This window comes from Electrophorus electricus, chromosome 9 (genome assembly GCF_041902795.1).
Source record: "Electrophorus electricus isolate QZ-2024a chromosome 9, ASM4190279v1, whole genome shotgun sequence".
In the NCBI taxonomy this organism is placed as follows: Eukaryota; Metazoa; Chordata; class Actinopteri; order Gymnotiformes; family Gymnotidae; genus Electrophorus; species Electrophorus electricus.
Genome location: NC_137505.1, coordinates 22,593,574 through 22,613,009, shown reverse-complemented (window position 1 = coordinate 22,613,009; position 19,436 = coordinate 22,593,574). Strand labels below are relative to the sequence as shown.

The 19,436-nt window shown below is 39.3% G+C and overlaps 3 protein-coding genes across 7 annotated transcripts; all 3 read left to right on the top strand.

Annotated features, from left to right (window-relative positions):
- Positions 1–139: 139 nt before the first annotated feature.
- LOC113575378 (uncharacterized) lies at positions 140–7,744 on the top strand. Its single transcript, XM_035522765.2, has 7 exons — positions 140–418; positions 1,287–1,419; positions 2,058–2,236; positions 4,379–4,533; positions 4,691–4,841; positions 4,991–5,103; positions 6,192–7,744. Exons 1-7 carry the CDS (start codon positions 367–369, stop codon positions 6,942–6,944), a joined length of 1,536 nt encoding a protein of 511 aa, XP_035378658.1. The 5' UTR covers positions 140–366; the 3' UTR covers positions 6,945–7,744.
- Positions 7,745–7,889: 145 nt separating this feature from the next.
- On the top strand, positions 7,890–12,047 carry LOC145659311 (interferon alpha/beta receptor 2-like). 5 transcript variants are annotated; one of them, XM_081720966.1, is made up of 7 exons: positions 7,890–8,337; positions 8,790–8,919; positions 9,078–9,253; positions 9,493–9,644; positions 10,917–11,073; positions 11,239–11,354; positions 11,619–12,047. In XM_081720966.1, the coding sequence occupies exons 1-7, from the start codon at positions 8,040–8,042 to the stop codon at positions 11,682–11,684; spliced, it is 1,095 nt and encodes a 364-aa protein (XP_081577092.1). In that variant the 5' UTR covers positions 7,890–8,039; the 3' UTR covers positions 11,685–12,047. The 5 variants fall into 5 exon arrangements, with proteins under 5 accessions (XP_081577092.1, XP_081577094.1, XP_081577093.1 ...); XM_081720968.1 differs by having other exon boundaries at positions 9,487–9,644; positions 11,299–11,354; positions 11,622–12,047; XM_081720967.1 differs by having other exon boundaries at positions 9,487–9,644; positions 11,299–11,354.
- A 404-nt stretch (positions 12,048–12,451) lies between these two features.
- Positions 12,452–18,695, top strand: LOC113575348 (interleukin-10 receptor subunit beta-like). Its single transcript, XM_081720969.1, has 7 exons — positions 12,452–12,674; positions 13,484–13,601; positions 13,795–13,961; positions 14,186–14,340; positions 16,263–16,407; positions 17,605–17,759; positions 18,102–18,695. The coding sequence occupies exons 1-7, from the start codon at positions 12,623–12,625 to the stop codon at positions 18,258–18,260; spliced, it is 951 nt and encodes a 316-aa protein (XP_081577095.1). The 5' UTR covers positions 12,452–12,622; the 3' UTR covers positions 18,261–18,695.
- The last annotated feature ends 741 nt before the right edge of the window (positions 18,696–19,436 follow it).

Sequence of the window (19,436 nt, the reverse complement as noted above, 5' to 3'; positions counted from 1 at the left end):
CTGGCTGGTCTCCGCCCAATGGCGGTGAGAGTCCCTCTCACTGGCTGGTCCCCGGTCTACAACAACAAAGGGGCCGCACCTGCGGTGGGTATATTGAGGTTTTGTGCTGCTCCAGTAGGTGGCGGTAGTGCTCCCCAATTGTAGTTTGCCATTAACACGAAAAAACGATTCCCGTACTCAGGAAGCGTTTCTGAGAATTATTCATTTTAGTGGGCAACATGGTCTTCGTTACTTAACGTTTATTTTACACTGTTCTGTTAAATGGGCCCTGCTAGCCAGCATGGTAAATCACATCCGAAAGAAGTGGCATTCTGACCGTAAAGGACGCACTGATCGTGCCAACATCGCTGGTATGAGCCTTCTGATATGGAGAATATCCGCATGTACATCTTACTCTTGGAGCTCCTCCAGTACTCAGGTTGGTGGAAAAGCTAGATGGTGTACCAGTTCTATTAAACATGTATTTGGTCGCCCCCCTCCCCCCGAGCCGTAGTTAGTGAATGAATGATCTTGGGAAAATCCAGTTGTGATACGTTGAAGAAGGTTCGATACTGTGAATTGATTTTGTGGAGTTGGACAATAGCCTCCTTTGCCCGTATTTCAAAGTTTCTGCAATATTCCCTCAAATACCAGATCCATTCCGAACCATAGGCTGTCTAGTCTGAACTTATTTTAGAAAATACTTAAAACTAATTGAGACCAGTTGATTAGACTCCCCTCACATGACTTCTCCAGCCTAATTAGGTCTCCAGACAAGCATTCACATGAAAGCACCAACAACAAGTACCAAACACATGCTTTTGCCTGCTTTTGAAAAAAAGTCATAATACATCGAGTGCATTTACATGCACTCATGTTAGGCCTGTTTCGGGGACCTATAGCGCCCCTTAAATCAGGGGTGGGTAAACCTTTTGTGCAAGGAATGACTGCGATTAATTGCAATTCATTTAATCACTCTTCACAATCTAGAATTAATGCAAATTGCCACCATAAACACTGAAGCAGCAAACTTTGTGAAAACCAAAATTTGTGTTATTCTTAAAACTTTTGGCCACGACTGTAGTGTGAACTCTGCATAAGTCAACTTCCATCCAGGCTGAAAGTGCTGCTCTGCCTCTGCTACTCACTGAATAGAGCATAAGCAGTGTGCTTTGTTTCTTTTTATGCTCAGAAAGGAACTAGGTTTGCCTAAGAATCGCTAGATTTGTCACTTGGTTTGGAAAAATGATGAGTTGGCATCACTGCTCACCGTCCTTCACTCTTATTTTTTTGCTTGTTTATTGCAGATTTATGCATGAATCTACCAGCCCCTGTAAATACATACATTTATTCCCATAATTTTGTCCACTTGCTCACCTGGGAGCCTGGATCAGGGTCTCCTGAAGAAACATGTTTCACTGTCTTGGTTCGTTCACTCAGGTACGTATAATGGCAGACATTTTAAGTGCTCGAGACAGACTTCAGTTAATTAGAGACATGCAGTTCTGAAGGGGTTGTTCTGAAAGTGGTCTTAGTGTTAACAAAAGCCGTGGTAGGGCTGATTTAGGACTGGTTCATGGTGTGACACCACTGGCCCGAGTGCCGCAGGGTGCGGGGCAGTACGCACAGACTTCCTCGATGGTGCCAGACGTTTATTAACATTAAACATATGACACTGGTGGAACTCACACACAACACTTACAGTAAACATGACTCTCCACTTAACATTGATACGTGACTATACAAACGAACATTACGGCTACAGAGAACGAAATTAACACACAGGTAGCGAGACTGACCAACGAGGGTGCACACACTGACAGGGGTTTAAATAGACAGACCAACATTCAACAGTGAACACTGTGCTGGTGTGTGCAATCCTGGAGGGCGTGGTTACAAACACACGTGTGGGGGGAGGAGCATTCCGTGACGCATTGCAGACCTACAAGGTGGCACAGGCATGAGGACTACCTAACACTTTGAATGGCTAGTTTATTATTTGATTCTGTTTCTATTCATTAATTTTTTTTGTGTCGCTCATTTGTCTTTTTCACTTCTGTGGGTTTGCTTGTCTAAAGATACAGGACTAAGTGGACAACTGTCAGGAATTGTGCACTGGTGCGTTCTCCTCTCCAGTGTAATCTGACCGATGAGTTCTCAAATCCAGAAGAGACCTACTATACCAATGTGTCTGCCCACCTGGGAAACCAGATCTCTGCTCCTGTATCCTGCCCTGCGTTCCAGCCACTTAAAGATAGTGAGTAAGACAGGAGCGAGGTGTGAGATCACATAAAACTCGCTACTATACTTTGCCAGTTTTTAGTATGACTGAGCTATTAGTATGTTCACCCTGCAAAGATATCAATCCAGCATACTTAAAAGAACTCAAATGTTTTACTAAATTAGACAAAAATTGCTAGTGTTCTGTAGAGGAAACTTGTTGTGTTTATTCAATTATTGTCATCAGATTCAGACAGATTCAGAAAGGGGTAGGGACCTGCATGTGGTTTTCCTAGACTTGGCTAATGCATTTGGCTTAGTACTGCATAAACATTTATGGGAGACATTTGAGCTGTTCCAGGTATCGGCTCAGATCACTAGGATTGTTGATGTCTATTTCGAAGAGTTTCAGTTCTGTTTTAATACATGAGTATGTTACATGGATTGGAAATGGGTATAATGGCTGGGTGTACTATTTCACCGTTGGCATCTATGGCAATGGAGGTGATGGGGGTTCTGAGTAGGTTGTAGGGGGGGGGGAGCCTGCAGGATGGTACTCAGCTCCCTGCACTTGGGGCATGCATGGGTGACATGACAACTCTGACAACTACTGTGCCATTTACCTGCCGGTTGTTGGAGAACATAAATGATTATCTCAGGTGGTCGGGGATGAAGGTTAAACCTAAAAGTCTAGACGTTTGTGAGTTGTGAAAGGAAAATTTGTGGAAGAATTTATTTTTGATTTAATGAAGACTGAAACCTTGTGTGCAGGATAAACCAGTTAAAAATTTAGGTGGATGTAGTGCAGCATTAAACTTTAAAGAACAAGTTGTGGGGCTGATGAAGGATAGCATTGAGAAGTCATTTTTACCAAGTAAATCGAAACTATCGTGTCTCCAGTTTGGTTTGCTGTCTCATATTTGGTGTCTACTGATGGTTTATGAAGTTGTGAGCACTGAAATACAGAGGTTGGACAAAGTTATCAATAAGGCTGTTCATAAAGTGGCCCTGGGTGCTAAGTGTAGGCTATAAATATTGGTATATTGGGTGAGTTGAAAGTGCAAGACAGGAAATTGGTAGCGGATGTAGGTTTAAAAAAAACTACAGTGCATTGCATTATCTATGATGAGGCCAGATATGGTGGTGTACTCTGAAAGTAAGGTAATAATTTATTTTATTTTATTGATTTTTAATAATTCAATTTGAGGATGTAGTGGAAGAAGCATTTGAAAGGAAGAAGCTGAAATATGCAGACTTGGTGGCTGAGGTGAGAAAACATGGGTGTGAGGTTAATTTAAGGCCAGTATACATAGTTGTTGGGGGGATTTGTAGCTAAATCTGCCATATCCTTGCTTTGTGGAGTTTGGTTTTAGAGGTTGTAAATTAAAGGTATCTGAAAGAAGTAGCTGAAAGGGCTAGTCAGTAGCTGTAGAAGAGGAGAGTGCAGCTTAGTTCAGGAAATGTATTATAATGCTGGAGTGCCTCAAGCACGTGGAGGACTGAGCAGGTGAATGGACTGTTGTCATATCATTGTCATGTCTGTAGTGGTAGATCCAGGTGTAACTGGTGACACTGAGCATGCATTAACAGTGCTGGGGCTAAGTGAGGCCAGTGTGTATCTGCTGTGTTGGGGAATGACCAGTGGCACAGTAGGTAAAATCCGTATGGAACTGGTGGCACAGAGTATGCATTAACTGCCAGATTTTATGGGTTAGGAAGTGATTTGCTGCACAGTAAGTAAATATAGCATGCTGTTACTGGCACTGAGCACACATTAATGATGTCAGGGCTGTCTACAGACTCAGTCACAAGGAGGGTAAAGTGGATTTATGTCTAAAGAGGTTTTGCCTGCAGTTGGTTTAAAAGCGAGTTTGAAAGGAGGCAGATTTATGTCTCCAGACCTCACTGTTGAGGTGTTGTGGGCTTGATTCTGCCTATATGATGACCCCTGTGAAGTGCTTGTGAGGTGGTGGTGTCTATTGTGAAGTGAGTTGGCTGAGCCCTGTGTGAAATCAATGGTCTGATAAAGGATGTTTGACATCTTATCCTGTGTATAATTACAATAGTTTCTTTAAATGTATTTAAAATAACATTAAATGTATAATTTTCACCTCAGAAATGTTTTTGTTTGTCTTCTATTGATGCATGTTTCTGATCTTTCTGTTTATGCATCTTGCAGCCATTCTAGAACCTCCCTTGCTGAAGGTCTCGCAGTGTAACCAGTCATTGTGTGTGCAGCTCCAGCCTCCTTCCCCAAGGCTTTTCAGTGTCTATAACTCCCCTTTACATGGATTTCAGTACAAACTACATGTCACTGTAAATGGGGAAGATGAGGTGAGGACATGGCTTTTGTAGTTTATTTATTTATTTACCTATGTACTCGTTTATTTGTAGTGATGTGCTCTAAAATTCTGTTCTATCGTGTGTGTGTGTGTGTATGTGTATGTGTGGGTGTGGGTGTGTGTGTGCGGGTGGGTGGGTGGTTGTACAGTTCTGGATGACTACCAAGGGGCTGAATGATGTGGTTCTGAAGCACTTACCTCCAGGCCAGGAGTACTGTGTATCTGTTGGTATAGTGCATCGCAGGACTACCAATAGACCAGCAGTATGCATTCTTACGACTGTGGCAGTACCCAACTCAGGTTATTTGTGGGGTTTTTTTTATGAGTGCCTGTCAAAGGGTGTTTGCATGAGTGAATGGATGAGTGACATTCTTAAATTTCGCAAATGAAGATGATGAAAGAAAATCCCAGCTTGCATTTATTGTATGTGGCTGTTGTGTGTTTTTTAGGTGCAGCCTTCTCGGTGGCTCTGAGCTTGCTGACTCTGCTGTGTGGGATGTGCTGCTTTCTGTTGTGGAGCTCTGGGTTCTTTTGTCTGACAACCCATCTGCCTTCAGTCCTGGTGGGCCACAGGATTCTCTCTCTCTGACTGATGTTGGTTTTGTGTTGGTGTTCATTTGTGGTTCATGAGCAGATGAATGTGTGCAGCAGTGAGCTGAATTTATTGCTGTGTTTACGGAGCATACTCCACTCTGTCTTCCAGAGGAGTCTGGCCATGTCAGGTTTGTAATGGAGAGAGAAACTCGGGGTCTTTCCTGAGCTGTCATTGGTAAACACCCCAAAAAGAGCAGCTATAGTTGAGAGTGAACTGGTGCAAAGAATGCAGAATATAACAACAGATGTCAGCTGCACAGGTTGTTGAAACAAATGGGTATCCTTAGTTAGGAGATTAGACACCACCATTTTGGGGTGATGTTTATGATGAAAAGATAACAATGACCGAGGTCTGTCTGTCAGATGACTGTCTTTAAATGTTCAAAATATTATTTTTTTCTGTACTTTTTAACATCTATATAGCTCCTCTTTTTCTTTTTCCTTCCAAAATGCTTGCATATAATTGACTTACTATTTGTTACTGAGGTTTCCTTAAATTAGTCCTAATTCATAGAGAGCTCGTTTGGTGCAGCTAGAGAGGAAATGCTAGAATGTCGGTGTCCTTTATTTTTCAGATCTTTCAATCTCATGTGAATTCAAACTGTAACTTTGGTTACATGGGGGTGGGGGGTTCCCCACTTTCATAGTTGCTACTAGTTTACTTTTATCTTTCTCCCTCCCCAGTTTGCCACTATAATGTCCAGATTTTAACTAGAAATAGAAATGTGTGTAAGAACACACATGCATAACAGAAAATAATTTTTGCAATATGTTGTTGCTGTCTAATGTTTTTCAGTGTTTATTTACTAGCTTCACAATGCCTAAAGGGTGTCGATATTAAAACTCATGATTTTGTATAGCAGTAATTATATATCATCATCATCATGTAGTGAGTATTGTTATATTGTCCTCGTATTAAATGCTACATTTGTAACCCGAAGACTGGCACTGTGCTTGGGGCCGCGTCTCCAGCACGGGGATGTCTATAGACATCTCCAACGTGGAGGTGATCCATACATGTAATGTGTAAATGATATTTGTGCTTTTCTCTCACAGAGCTCTTTCAAGAAACCTTATACAGAGTCCTTATTGTCCTGGTCTTTTGATGGGTCCATCACCTCTATCTCAGTGGAGCCCAGAGCCAACGAAGAGGAAGCCGAGGGGATGGCAGGAGAGGAGGAGGATGCAGGGGTGGTATATGAGGGGCGACAGAGTCACACTCTCAGTGGTGAGGAAGCCTCTGAAATGGGCTCCTTTTCCTCCTCTGGCTCCCCGGTGTGGAATAGGAGTCCATATATGGGTGCTAGTGACGATGTTCTTGAAACACAAGCATCCCCTGTGCAAGTTGGAGAGGCCTCATGTTGCACAGCTCCCACAGAGGAGGTTTTACCGCCACCGTGCAAAACCAGCTTTCAGTGGAAGCCAGAAGTGCCCAAAGCCACAAGCCAGGCCTTGGACATAGGTGTTTTAGAGCCAGAGTCAGGCATGCGAGAGCTTAGACAGAAGCATACAAGTGCCTTCAGGCTTGCACATGGAACAGAGGTCAAGGGCGGAGTCAACATCAACCTTTCCTCTCTGACCCTGGGAGGCCATTGGGGCGAAAAGGAGAAGATTCCAGAGGAAATGAGAACTGGATGCTCAGGGAATAACATCCAGGTGGAATCTGGAGTGCTGTCATCTCTCCACAGGGCATCAGATGTGGCTCAGAACAGTCAACGCACATGCTCTCTAAACTCCAGCAGCAACATGTCAGGTGCCGAGGAGGAAGAAGAGATGGAAGATTCCACAGGTTATTTGCAGCGGAATTAAAATCTTTTGTGGTTGAACACACCTACAGCAGTATTGTGGTTTAATAACATGATGGCAGGACTTTTACTTTTGGAACCTGAATTATCTCTCTCTGGAAATGGCTGTGTTTGTGTGCATGTGTATTGTGAATATCTTAAGGTATCATGGTATTTACAACATTTACTTCATCCAGTTGATCAGGATATTGCAAAGCAGGCTTTATCCATAATAGCATTAACTGTGTGCCAATATTTTTAATAGCCTCATTCATAAGGCATATCAGATGGGATCTGGTCCCTGCTTCTCGTTGCTTGTAACAGTATTGCAAAATTACCCGTCTCTGAACAAGTGTCTACCAAATTGTATAAATGTCATTTTCGCCTATTGTCATTCTGATAATGTGAATGTATACAGTTTGGAAAAGTTATTTTTCTTGTCATCTAATCAATGGTTTGCTGGCTTGTTGAGCATGGTTACACGGATACATGGATGACGTATGTCATGTCTTTCAGTGACCTTGACCTTTATAGAGTTCAACAGTATAGCTGTATGTTTCATTTTCCACATTGGTTTGTGTTCACGTAGAAGCATGATTTCATCATTACTGTTTACTAAGCCCATGCTTCAGCTCTATTGTATTGTATTAAATGTCAGAAAAAACAATTCTGTAGAACAAAGTTTAAAGGCAGTTAATACATGAACAATGTATCAACTTAGAACCAAGTTGTATTTTGGGTTATCAGTAACACATTACATGTATCTATCAGATGTTGCCTATTTGCTTAGAACTCAATCCCTCAAATACAGTAAACGTTTGCCTACCTTTCTGCTTAGGCTGCTGTACGAGTAACTTTGAAATGTGGTCAGTAGTAAACAGATGTCTGCATGAACTGCTACTTTCTCTGAATTATGATGCAGTCAGAAATGGGTATTATCTTTATTTTTAAAAAAAGTGAAAACTTTTATTTTGTTGTGGAACAGTGACTAACAGCCCTACATGGCAAACAGGCTGAAATGTTATAGAAAGGAGAACAACAGGGAATCTTTATTCTGTTTTCTCTTCACATGCATGTACTGGTGAATCATATGTGACAGTAAACTGTGGAGTCATTTGTAATGAATGCATTACGATTCTGTGCAAGCCATGGTGGTGTATGTACTGACAGTAAATGGAAACCACTCTTACACCAACAGGAAAAAAGCAGCAGCAAGCCCAGCTGTTGCCATGTGCACCTTTTATCTTTATCCTGTACGTGTTTACACAGTGTCTTACATGAGCGCACCTACGATGCAAAGCATGCAGACGGAAAGACTAACAAATGTCAGCACAGTGCTTTGGTGATGATGAGGATGATGTCAAAACAGCACTGGATACTAAGAACCTGGCTGTTTTTATACCTTCTAGTGCAGAAAGGTATGGAAACATTTCACACATGCACATAAATATATACACCCTTATATTTGTATGTGCTATTGCACATATGGAGAACATTTATTCTTCACAATTTTGATATTGATCGTGAAGTTTATGACCAGAAGACTTAAAAAACCTAAAACGTTCAAGTTCAAGTTCGGTGTATTCGTCACATACATAGTCATACACAGTATAACTCGCAGTGAAATGGTGGAGAGTGCTCTGTCCAAACTGAGGAAGAGAAACGGGTGCATAGAGAAAAATATATATACAGATAAATATATATATGCAGATAAATATATATATTCTATGTATGTAACCTTTCCTTATTTCTAAGTAATCTATTTATTTAAAAGTAATCTTAATGTCACCTTTTTTTACAGCCTTGTTTATACTTTCATCCCTGTGCATGTGCCCAGTTTTGTTTCTCCTTTTTCTCATTTTTTGTTCAGTATACTGTTTTCTTCCTGCTCCTCAAAACGTGACCGTTATCTCCTTTAATCTGGAGCACAAGCTCACGTGGAGACTGGGCCCTGGGAGCCCCCCCTTTGTACACTTCCGTGTGCAGGTCTATCGTAACAAGTAGGTGATGAAGTCTTTGGTATAGGAAACACTAAATTGTTGAACTTCTTATTCAACGAAACTGTATTTGAGACTTTTATGCCTCTTGGAACAAAATGCAAAGTGCCTGTTTATGCATTTAATGAAACTGATCGACCTTCTTGTCTTCTTTGTTGTAGGAGGAAACTCTGGGTACCAGTTTCAAACTGCTCAGATTTGCAGATGGGCGAACCATGTGACTTAACTACTTCTTTCAAGAATGTATACGGTTATCACCTGGCCCAAGTGCAATCTTTTACCACAGACCATGAATCGAACTGGACCAGTTCAAAATTCTTCCATCCCCTGCTGGAAAGTAAGATATTCTCATTCTCATTCTCATTCTCATTCTCATTCTCATTCTCTCTCTCTCTCTCTCTCGTCCACGCACCCACACTCAGCCTAAGCACACAGTTCACACTTGATGCCATCGGTGCTCCTATGGGGCTGAGGGATTCCTCCTCACTGGGATTTCTCCTACTGTATCATAACCAGAGGCCAGCACTCTGCATACAGTTTCATTCCCTGACCCGCATTCCCTTCATTCAGCAACAGTGGGTCCTCCAGTAGTGTCACTGACAGGCTGTGGAAACTGCCTTCTCCTGCAGCTCAGTCCTCCAACCAGCAGGGGTCTCCACCATGGCTTGGTGGAATACTTCTTTAGGGAGTATACTGTCAATGTGTCCAGAACTAGAGACAAAGCACAGGTGAGTCTGAAATGTTTATATAGATGCATTTATTGCACCTATTTTTATAGCAGATTTTATTATTGCTAAACTGTTAAAGATTATTTAACTCAGCACATTTGATTACATTTGGATGTTTAAAGTAAAAAACAATGCATTTACAATCATTTTAAATTCCATGAATTGGATAATTCTGCTTGTAATTTTTAGTTAAGAGGGGTCCTTTCCTCTCAGTATTGTACAAATGTAAAGAAAATTATCTCCCTCTGCTTGTAAGCAGCATCCTAAATCTCCGAACCCAGGTTTGGGGATTTCTAAAGTGCACTATTAAATCAACATATGCATGCACATATGCATGCACACAAAGTTTGTGGTTGCTAGAAACTCTAACTCTCTCCCACACCCCAGAGTACATTTGTGCATTTTCACAGAAAGTGTGCCTTTCTTTCAAGCAAAGCTTTTCAAGTTTTTTTTTTTTTTTTTTACAAACACAGGAAATGGCAGAAGTCATGATATGACTTCCATTACAATCAAACATTTACAGAAAGCAAGAGCTAGTGACAGGAAATATAATGGTATTTAAGCTGTGTGGTTTTCAACCATTTAATACAATGAAGATAAATGCATGTATGTGCCAGAAAGAGTTTTTTTACACACACGCACACAAAAAAAAAATCCAATACACTTCTTATGTCAAGGTACTCAGATGTACTTTTATATGGAACAGTGTTTGTATCCACACTCGCAGTTTGCTAATTTGAATTCAGCTCAAACACAATAAGCTGCATTTAGTTGGCTGAAACTGCATCCAGGCTTCTTTACAAAACCGAAGAAGGCTGGAGCTGCAGTATAGAAGTTAAGACTTGATAATGGCATTATAAATAATATAAGGTGGCAGAACATGGGTATAAATAATTTAAAGATAAGAATCAGGAGCATTTTAATAAACATCTTAAACAGAACTAAACATAAAGAATAGGGGTTTAAAACATATTTAATGAATGCAACAGATTTTAATTTAAAGGTTATGTCATATTAACATGCAAATGTGTCATAAATATACCTTTCATATGTTTCAGTTGCTTGTAGGAAGAGGATATTAAAATATTCAAAACCTGCAGGTTCTGTATAAAGAAAAAGCTCCTAGTAACTTAGCAACCATTTTTAATTTAATAATTGAAGTTTTTTGTTTTTTACTTTTTAAAGTTCCAATTCATGTATAATATTCAAATGTGGTATAATGTAATGGATGTGACAGTACTGGTGAATCACTATCTTTGACCTCTTTCCCAGTTTACAATAAGGGCTTCCTCTGGAGAGACTCTGATCAATTATCTTGAGACGGGGGCACAGTATTGCATCACTGCTCTTCCGCTGCCAAACATAAACATGAAGGCACTCCCTTCTGGCCCTCACTGTGCCTTCACCAGCCAGGAGTCTGTTGGCACAGGTACAGTTTAGTGCACCATCACATCAAATTACAGCCTTGTCCTTATGGCCTGGTACAAGATCCACACTTATACCCTTTTTAAGTGTATATGGATGTTGCCATTAAATTATAGTATATAAAATATAATAAATGTATAATGTAGCATGTGTATGTCCTGTCCTGTAGTGCCAGTGATTTTGGGTTTACTGTGTGTACTGTTGGTCTTGGCAATACTTGGATCCGCAGCTCTAATCAGCAATGGGCAACTTCATCATCTCCACAAGCACCTATCAAGAACTATGGTATAACATTTCTTAATTTCTCTTCTGATTATATTTGGAGAGATACATAATTGTCTGTAGCTGACTGAAATGGGGGGAAAAAGTGTCGCTCATGACCAGTATTCACATCTATAGAATTTTTAAAAATTATTTATTTAAAATGAATGTGGTGTATTTTGTCATTGGCCCAAACATCCTCTTCACCTCTTTGTTGTTCTTTCTGTTTATCTTCCTTTTTCTTCCTCTCTCTCGTCTCCCTCCAAACTAAAATCCTTTCTTACCCAGAAGACCCCAGGAGCACAGGAGCCCTCTGCTGCCTACATGTTAGCACTGGAGCCCAGAGGAACCTGATCATGTTTCAGTGTACCATCAGGGAGGATGAAAATGCAAAGGGGTCTCTGTGATACAGTGCAGATAAGGCAAAATGAATATTCATTACCCATGACGCAAATAACACATCATAATGAAACTTTAAAAAAAAAAAAGGAAAACAGAAGTAAACGGAGGAAGTCACATGCTGATGCACAAGCAACTGAAAAACAGAACTAGATAGATAGATAGATTACATAGATATAGAATAATAAATAAAGTTCATGTTTCAGAGGTTGTTTTCGCTAGCTCAGAATACTAGTATAGACACTTTTTTTTGTCTGACAGTACATAAGAATATTACTGTTGTGTGTTTGAGAAAATTGAATAAAAATTTATTAAACTCAGAATAACGTTTTAAATGTGCTTTTGCTGTCTTGCTGGTGGATTGGGTGATGAGACACTCGCGCCAAATTCTGTCATTATTGATGAATATTATTATCGTTCTTTTTACATCTCTGCTGCTGTTACACATCATGCCAGAGGCATAAATGAACTGGTAGGATTCCTTGATCACAAAGGTTTCCTGCATTCTTGGGTGGCGTAACTAAGGAGTTCTCCAAAGAGATGTCAAGATGCGGGGGGATGGTCAGGTTTGTCTGACTGTAGTGCTGTGAAAGGCGTTTCAAACACAGGCCACATTTACTCCTGCTGTACGAAAATGTCTCTGCAAAACACGTGATGGAGGTACTAGAAAGAACGAACACTGGTCTGACGATAGCGGTGTGTTTTGCTTATTCATCCATTGATTTATTTATTTTTGGACTGACGTCGTGCGCGAGCACTGCGCACGCGCCGTGCACGACTGGGAGTTTCGGTTTCTCCTCGAGCTGCACCTCGCTGAGCCCGGAAGCGACGCTGGACCGGCGCGTGGATCTGTTCCCCGCGGTGGACATCGTCTCTTCACAAGCGCGGTGACCATGTTGACATTACTGGCAGCTCTTCTATACAGCTCCGCTTCTGGTCGTGCAGGTCAGACTTGGGTTTTTATGTTGTCAAATTAGATTTAAGAAAAAAATATATATAAATAAATAATAATAAAAATATATATATACACACTTTTTTTTTTTTACTATAAGTGTGAAACAAGCTAAATTGGTTAACATTTCAATTTCTGAAATGTTAGTTTCGTATTCGTTAAAAATATCGTTGTTTAATGTGAGGTTATATTTTGATCCCGAGATCCTGTCATACACTGGACTTGGAATCCTCGGCGAACAACTTACTGTAAATTTGTGCTTGACTTCCGTCATGGGTCGAGCTTGCATAGGTAAATCAGGACAAAAAAAGTGTCCTGTTTAAAGCAAACGGAACCATTTACATAGACAGTGGAGTCACAAAAGAAAAGTTAAAAAACCTGGACCAACAAATAATTTATTAAAAAAAAAAATTAGAAGACGGATTGACAACGAGAGCCAATCTGGAAACTAAAACTACCCCAGGCTACCTAAAATATTTTACGCACATTCTTAACATAAAGAGTGTACTGTTAAGTGTCTATATTTAAAAATGTACAATATTTGAAATATATAGCTTGTTTTTGTCATTGTTTTCTGCAAAACTACTACGACAGTTAAATTAAAGCATGGGATAACAATAGCCAGCATCAGTTGTATATTCCATGTGATATTTAGGTGTTTTGCCTAAGCAAGTTATGTAAATATGCAGTTTTCATTTTGTTGTATATTTTTGGGCATTGTCAGGTGTGGCATGAAGTATGACAATATTTTGCTGTCTACTCCCTTCACTTTTTGTGTGTGTTTGTTCTTCATCACCCTCAGAACAACTCCCCCCACCTAAGAATGTGACACTAAAATCGTACAACATGGGCTTGGTTTTGGAATGGGATCCACCACAGAACTCTACAGGGAGAAACTTCAAGTACTCAGCAGAGTACAAGTATGGTTAAACGAATCCAGGACAAAACAGTGTTGCAATAAAAAAAAAAAAAAACAAGAACAACAACAAAAAAAACCAGAAAAATTCTCATGATCTGAATCTTACTAGAAGTCTACTGTTTAGGGCTAACTGTGTTGTGGGTTATAGCCAAGTGTAAAACTTTCTGTGTTTTGCTTGGTATTTGTGTTTTTAGAGGGTGGTCCAATTTTGAGGCTGAATGTAATGGCACCTCATCATTAAGCTGTGATTTCACCAATAGCATCACATCCTTTGGAACTTACACGTTCCGTGTGCGGACAGAACTGGAGGAAAGGAGTTCTGTATGGGTGATGACTGAGGAAGTAGCTTTGGATAAAATAAGTGAGTGGACTTTCATTTGTGTTTATCACCTTTGCTGTGTCTTTGTTCTTATCTGGACCCCAGTAATTAATGTTGTATCATCGCTTTGATACTGAGGTCAGTCCTTTTAAGAGTTCAGCATTTTATGTTTTTATTAAAAAGTTGACTTATTATTACTGACTCTATATGTTAACTGTCTTTTCTAAACAGCTTCTTTTATGTCCCTTCCTGTCTTCTGAGCACAGCTGCTATAGGCCCTCCATACGTGAGGCTCCTAAGCAGGAAAGGGGAAATCGAGGTTGATATCACGGATCCTGTCTTAAGAAAAAGTGATCTTAGTAATATTTATTCAAAGGTTTCCTATGTCATCCATTATTGGATTGAAGGGAAATTGAAAAAGGTATGTTGCCGTGTCTACAACTTACAACAACCTTCTTTATTGCCATTTATATTTCACTTTTCCATCAACAGAATGCCTGTGCTAGTGCCATAGCCAGTGCTCATTCCTGGCCTCTAGTAGAAAGCTGAGAACAGGTCAAGATTTTGGCACTGGCACCATGTTGGTGGAAAAGTGCTATACTTGCGTGGTTTGTTTTGTTTACTGGCTCCCATTATGTACTGTAATGTGTAATTTAATTAGGGACTCAAATACTGTACAGTTTGATATTTAGCAAATATTGTGAAAAACATGCAGAATTGTCGTATTCTGTTAGGAACTTTAATTGTAGAAATGCAACTAGTGTCTATTTTTATAGCTGCTTCAATTCATCTTTTTTTTCCATGACAAATGAAATTTATCATTAGCACTTCTTATTTTTTTACCATCTTCTGCAAAAGCTCTTGTAGCCCAAAATAATGGTTCTAGCCTGGTTATGGCTTGGTTCTAGACAAAACATTACAGAAAAAGAAATTGTACTTCAGGGAAATGCTTTACATTTTAAGAAAACTGAGAATTTCCTTGTGAGGAAATGTATTCTTTTGTACTGGTTCTTTGTAGTGAATCAATTAAGAAATCCAACCAAACATAGTTATAATAGCTGCTCTTTCACAACTAAACTTCATAAACTCATAACATAAAATTCCATATTGTAACATACTGAGAAACACCTTTTTGAATTCATTTACATTTTGTTTATGTGGACAGTAGTCTACCTGGTTTCATATTTGTGGTGTGCTTGCCTCTATGTGCGTTTGTGTTGTATTTTGTGTATTATGTGTTTTTTGTTTCTCTTTATGGCACAGTGTACTGACACAGTGTTGGTTATTAGGTGTAAGTAAATATCCATTGCTACAGTTGATTTGGGCTAGGGACTGATTCCACAAAATCCATCCCACATGTCAGTACTGTTTTTAATAGGGCTTTGTTGATTTGCCTTTGCTACCCCCCCCCCCCCCCCCCCGGGGAATCCCACGTTCTGTTCCATTACTTTATTAGCTCAAGTAACAGGACAAATGCAAAATGTGCATGTAGATTACATTGACATAATATTCATCATATTAACAGGTAAAATAGTTTCCTTCTTGAGTAAGTGGCTAGGGTTCATTTATGTGCTTCTTGGAGAGGTTTGTCTTCAGTCTTTGTTTGAAGACAGCTAGGGCCTCCATTATGGAATACTTTATATGATTAGAGGCAAATGCCACAAGCTGCTGTATAAAATTGATGAATTCACCTCTTCAGCAGTGTTATATTTTGTTCAAAGCAATATTTTGTTCAGTAGCTGACAAATTCAGTCTTTAGATTTCTTGGTAGTATTGAGATCTGTAACCCAAGGTACATGTGTAAAAACCATAGGAAGATGGAGGACATAGCATGTTTAGGGATGTGTTGATATTAGGCTCTTGCATACCCAGAGAGTATTCTTTATTATAGTCAAAGAGTATGTTTTTAATTGAATTCAGTATTCTCTATTTAGGTATTCCATTTTGGACCCCACCACTGTACTGTGGAAGCATGGCATGTTTAGAACATAAGCTGTAGTGCTTACTAAAATGTTGCTGTTGTCACACAATACCATATAGAATCTTACTACAAGAATTTATTTAAGACACTTTTTCGATCACAGATTTCCACCATTCACTGCTTTCCAAAGATGTAGCCTCGGCCATCTTTAAAATAGTTACTTCATTGAGAAACAAACTATGTAGCAAACTAACAAAATAAATAAATTTCTTTAGTAAGTTTGCTACATTAGCAACAAATAAAGAAATGTATTGATTAGTTTTTTCATTGATAACTTCACCATCTGGCTTAAGCTAAAATAGAGTTTCTGCCTGCCCTAAAGCACTGGCTCAATGTGACAGATGTTCTTTAAATATCTGTAGGAAGAGCTGCGAGGAGAGCAGAGAAAGGTGATGCTTCAGAATCTCACACCGAAAGTCTGCTATTGTGTGCAAGTGCAGATACTTTTGGATGACAATAAAACTAGCTGGCCAAGCAATGTGACCTGTGAAATCAACACTAACAGTGGTAAGTTTCCTTTCCACATTTCCAGTTCAGCAAATTTTCTTTCCTTCTGTTTCTTTTTATTATAATGTTCTTATGTATTTCATCATGAAAATAGTGTAAAATGTGATTATATTTACTCTGTAGTTAAGGTAAAACAAGACTTGGGTTACATTTTTGACCACCTGTAATCATTTATCCAAAATTGAAAATGTTTTAATGAATCATTAAGAACTCCTGCCTACACAGACACTGTCTACTTTAGTAGGTGTCCCATTTATACGTGCATTATTGTTTATATAAGTGTAAAGTTACAGTCTGTAATTGTTCGGTTGCCTGTGCCTGTTACCTGACACCAGCACAACACCCTCTATTTAGGCTGTTACAGTTGTATGCTCACTGATTTATAGACCACAGAGCTAGACCTGTGGTCTAAGACTAACCAGTGAAAATGTACTCAGGGATGGCACCATTGGAAAGGGCACCTGTCAAAACCCCCTTGGTTTTCAAACTTCTAGGCACTTGGTTTCAATGGCAATAATCTTCATGGCAAATGTTATAGCCATCCAACATGATGGCTAATGGATTTTAGCCATATATTCCTAGAATACCAGCCCTAGAATTAGGGACTCGTGTTATCAAAGTGGCCAGTATTACCAAAGTGGCTGGATAACCCTAGATTACATCTTTTTGCTCCTGGCCAACCCTAGAGTTTTGGCCACTTTGGTGATATTCAGTCTCTATTCTTTTATTACCAAAGTAGCCAGTCTAACCCTATTGGCCTTCCAGCCCTAACCTTAACTGTAACACTAACTTGACCTTTAACCTTGCCCCTAAAACTTTTGTTTGTCTGCGTGTGTGCCTGTGTGTGTGCCTGTGGTGTTTCTATGGGCAGGTGTATGTGTGTGTTTAGCAACAGTGACATGCGTTATGAATATGAAGGTGCTTTACTGTTTTTACCTTTAGTGTCAAAAAGGGTGATTTGGTTGACAAAGTGGTTCATTCGCAGAGTCTCATTTCAGCACTTTGATGTATGCATTTGTTCTCTCTCCAATTGTTTTTCTGAGCTTAGAGATTTCACCTTCAGCCAGAATTTGAGGATTCCTATATTCAATCACTTTGAACAACAAAAAATGCAGTGTTGGAGGGAAAAAACGTCTTCACCATTCATTTCGCTATCATGATCATTTATTGAATACCATTGTATCTCTCTGCCTATAGATGAGATTAAACCATGGCTGATAGCAGTGGTACTGGTAGTCAGTTCCATCGTCACTATGGTTTCTGCCATCCTGATCTTCCTTGTTGTGATGTGTGTCTACAAAGTGATTAGATATCTTCACCCTCAACCCACATTGCCTGAAGACTTTAAACAGGTATGTTTGTATTTTTTGCTTGCATTGGTGCATTTGCTTTTTTTTGTGCTACAGCTACACATTTATGGCATTTAGCAGACGCTCTTATCCAGAGTGACTTACAAAAGTGCTTTGTCATTTACTCATAGAATATACATAGCCAGTACAGCAGGTTAGAGTCCAATATACACTTGATCTAGAATACTGTAGAAATACATGGATCACTGCTGATGCCTAGAAGTACAAAAAACAAAGTCAAACACTGTTGTGTGTGCGCGCATATGATGGGTGAGGTTTTTTTTTTGTTTTTGTTTTTTTGTTATTGATTCATTCTGACACTCACTGCCTTGCTTGTTCCTTCAGTACTTCTCAGAGATGCCTCAGTCCTCCATATTTCTGGCCATGCAAAACAGTCATCAGCCTGAGGAGCTCTACTATGAGGTGAGCATTGTTGCAGATCAGGAAGTCCCCACTTCACAACTGGACCTCCAAGACACAGAATGCTTAAAGTTGAACACCTGAAGGAGTGCATCTCCTCAAAAGTCCAGGAGAGATTTGGACTGGAGGAGAACAGGTGTGATGGGGATACCGAACAGTACACAAAGGGATACATCCTAATCAGTTGTGGATGGGGAGATGGACAAACCTTTTCAGTAACGAGTTAGATATATACTTGAGAAATACTTTCCTTAAATAAAACACATGTTGTAAATAAGAATTATATAATGTGTATTTTTATCGAGGGTTGAAATTTATGTGGACTTTTTCATGCTATTTTCAACTTTATATTTTAAAAATAAATTGATATATTGAATTATTTTTATTTGGAAAAATGTATATTTTTATATGATGTCAACTGACTTCAATATTTAATGACTTCATCTGTCCTAGAATATTTTTTTTGTTATTGGACTTTAAAGATATTCATTAAAAAAATCAGAAAAAGAATTCTATGGGAAAATTCTTTGAGAAAATAAAGCTATAAAAATGTACATATGTACAAACTGATTCTCAGTTATGCACTTAATATTAATATAGGCTGTATTATAAATTGATATTTTATTTTGATTCTCATATTTTGTGCCAATCCTTACGGTCGTCGTGTGAACAGTATCTATGTAGTGGCCAAGAACTATAAGCTTCATATCCATAGTCCTCTCCTGCAATGGTTGAATAAGCACCCCTTCTGAAAAAAAGTCTTACTGCACTTGCAGAGTAATCGGTTCCTGTTCTAGAAGTACACTTGCACTGAATCTTTGTCTTTATTATAAGTTTCTTTCCTTATCATACAGCAATGATAACACATGAACATGCATTGTGTCCGTGTGTTGAGGTTAGGTTGAATCGAGATGAGAGGCAGAAGCGTTCTTTGCCAAGTTGAGCATACAATACACCAGGTCTAATTATTTATGGACAAGAATGCAGTGTGGTCATGGGTACAAGAAACATTCTTTTGTGAAATATTCTTTTGTGCTGCATGCCCAATATGACTAATAGGTTATAAAGGTTAATAATAGAAGTTGATGCTAGGTAGAAACATGGGACTCATCAGCACCAAAGCTGTGCCACCAATACAAAAGTTGTAGGTTTGGTTCCCAAGGGAGTACGTAGTCTGGATAAGATCGTCTGGTGAAAATGCAAAGCACTTGAATCGGATTTGTCGTCTTATTAATATCCTTTACTGCAGGTGGCGGTAAA

Bases quoted from the DNA above. Each gene is read 5' to 3' on its own strand.
- LOC113575378 (XM_035522765.2), top strand. From the start codon at position 367: ATGGAGAATATCCGCATGTACATCTTACTCTTGGAGCTCCTCCAGTAC. The intron at 4,534-4,690 runs GTGAGGACATGG...GTGGTTGTACAG, and splicing joins CTGTAAATGGGGAAGATGAG to TTCTGGATGACTACCAAGGG. The intron at 5,104-6,191 runs GTGGGCCACAGG...TTTCTCTCACAG, and splicing joins CCCATCTGCCTTCAGTCCTG to AGCTCTTTCAAGAAACCTTA.
- LOC145659311 (XM_081720963.1), top strand. From the start codon at position 8,040: ATGAATGCATTACGATTCTGTGCAAGCCATGGTGGTGTATGTACTGAC. The intron at 9,645-10,916 runs GTGAGTCTGAAA...CCTCTTTCCCAG, and splicing joins GAACTAGAGACAAAGCACAG to TTTACAATAAGGGCTTCCTC. The intron at 11,074-11,238 runs GTACAGTTTAGT...CCTGTCCTGTAG, and splicing joins CCAGGAGTCTGTTGGCACAG to TGCCAGTGATTTTGGGTTTA.
- LOC113575348 (XM_081720969.1), top strand. From the start codon at position 12,623: ATGTTGACATTACTGGCAGCTCTTCTATACAGCTCCGCTTCTGGTCGT. The intron at 16,408-17,604 runs GTAAGTTTCCTT...CTCTGCCTATAG, and splicing joins TGAAATCAACACTAACAGTG to ATGAGATTAAACCATGGCTG. The intron at 17,760-18,101 runs GTATGTTTGTAT...TTGTTCCTTCAG, and splicing joins TGCCTGAAGACTTTAAACAG to TACTTCTCAGAGATGCCTCA.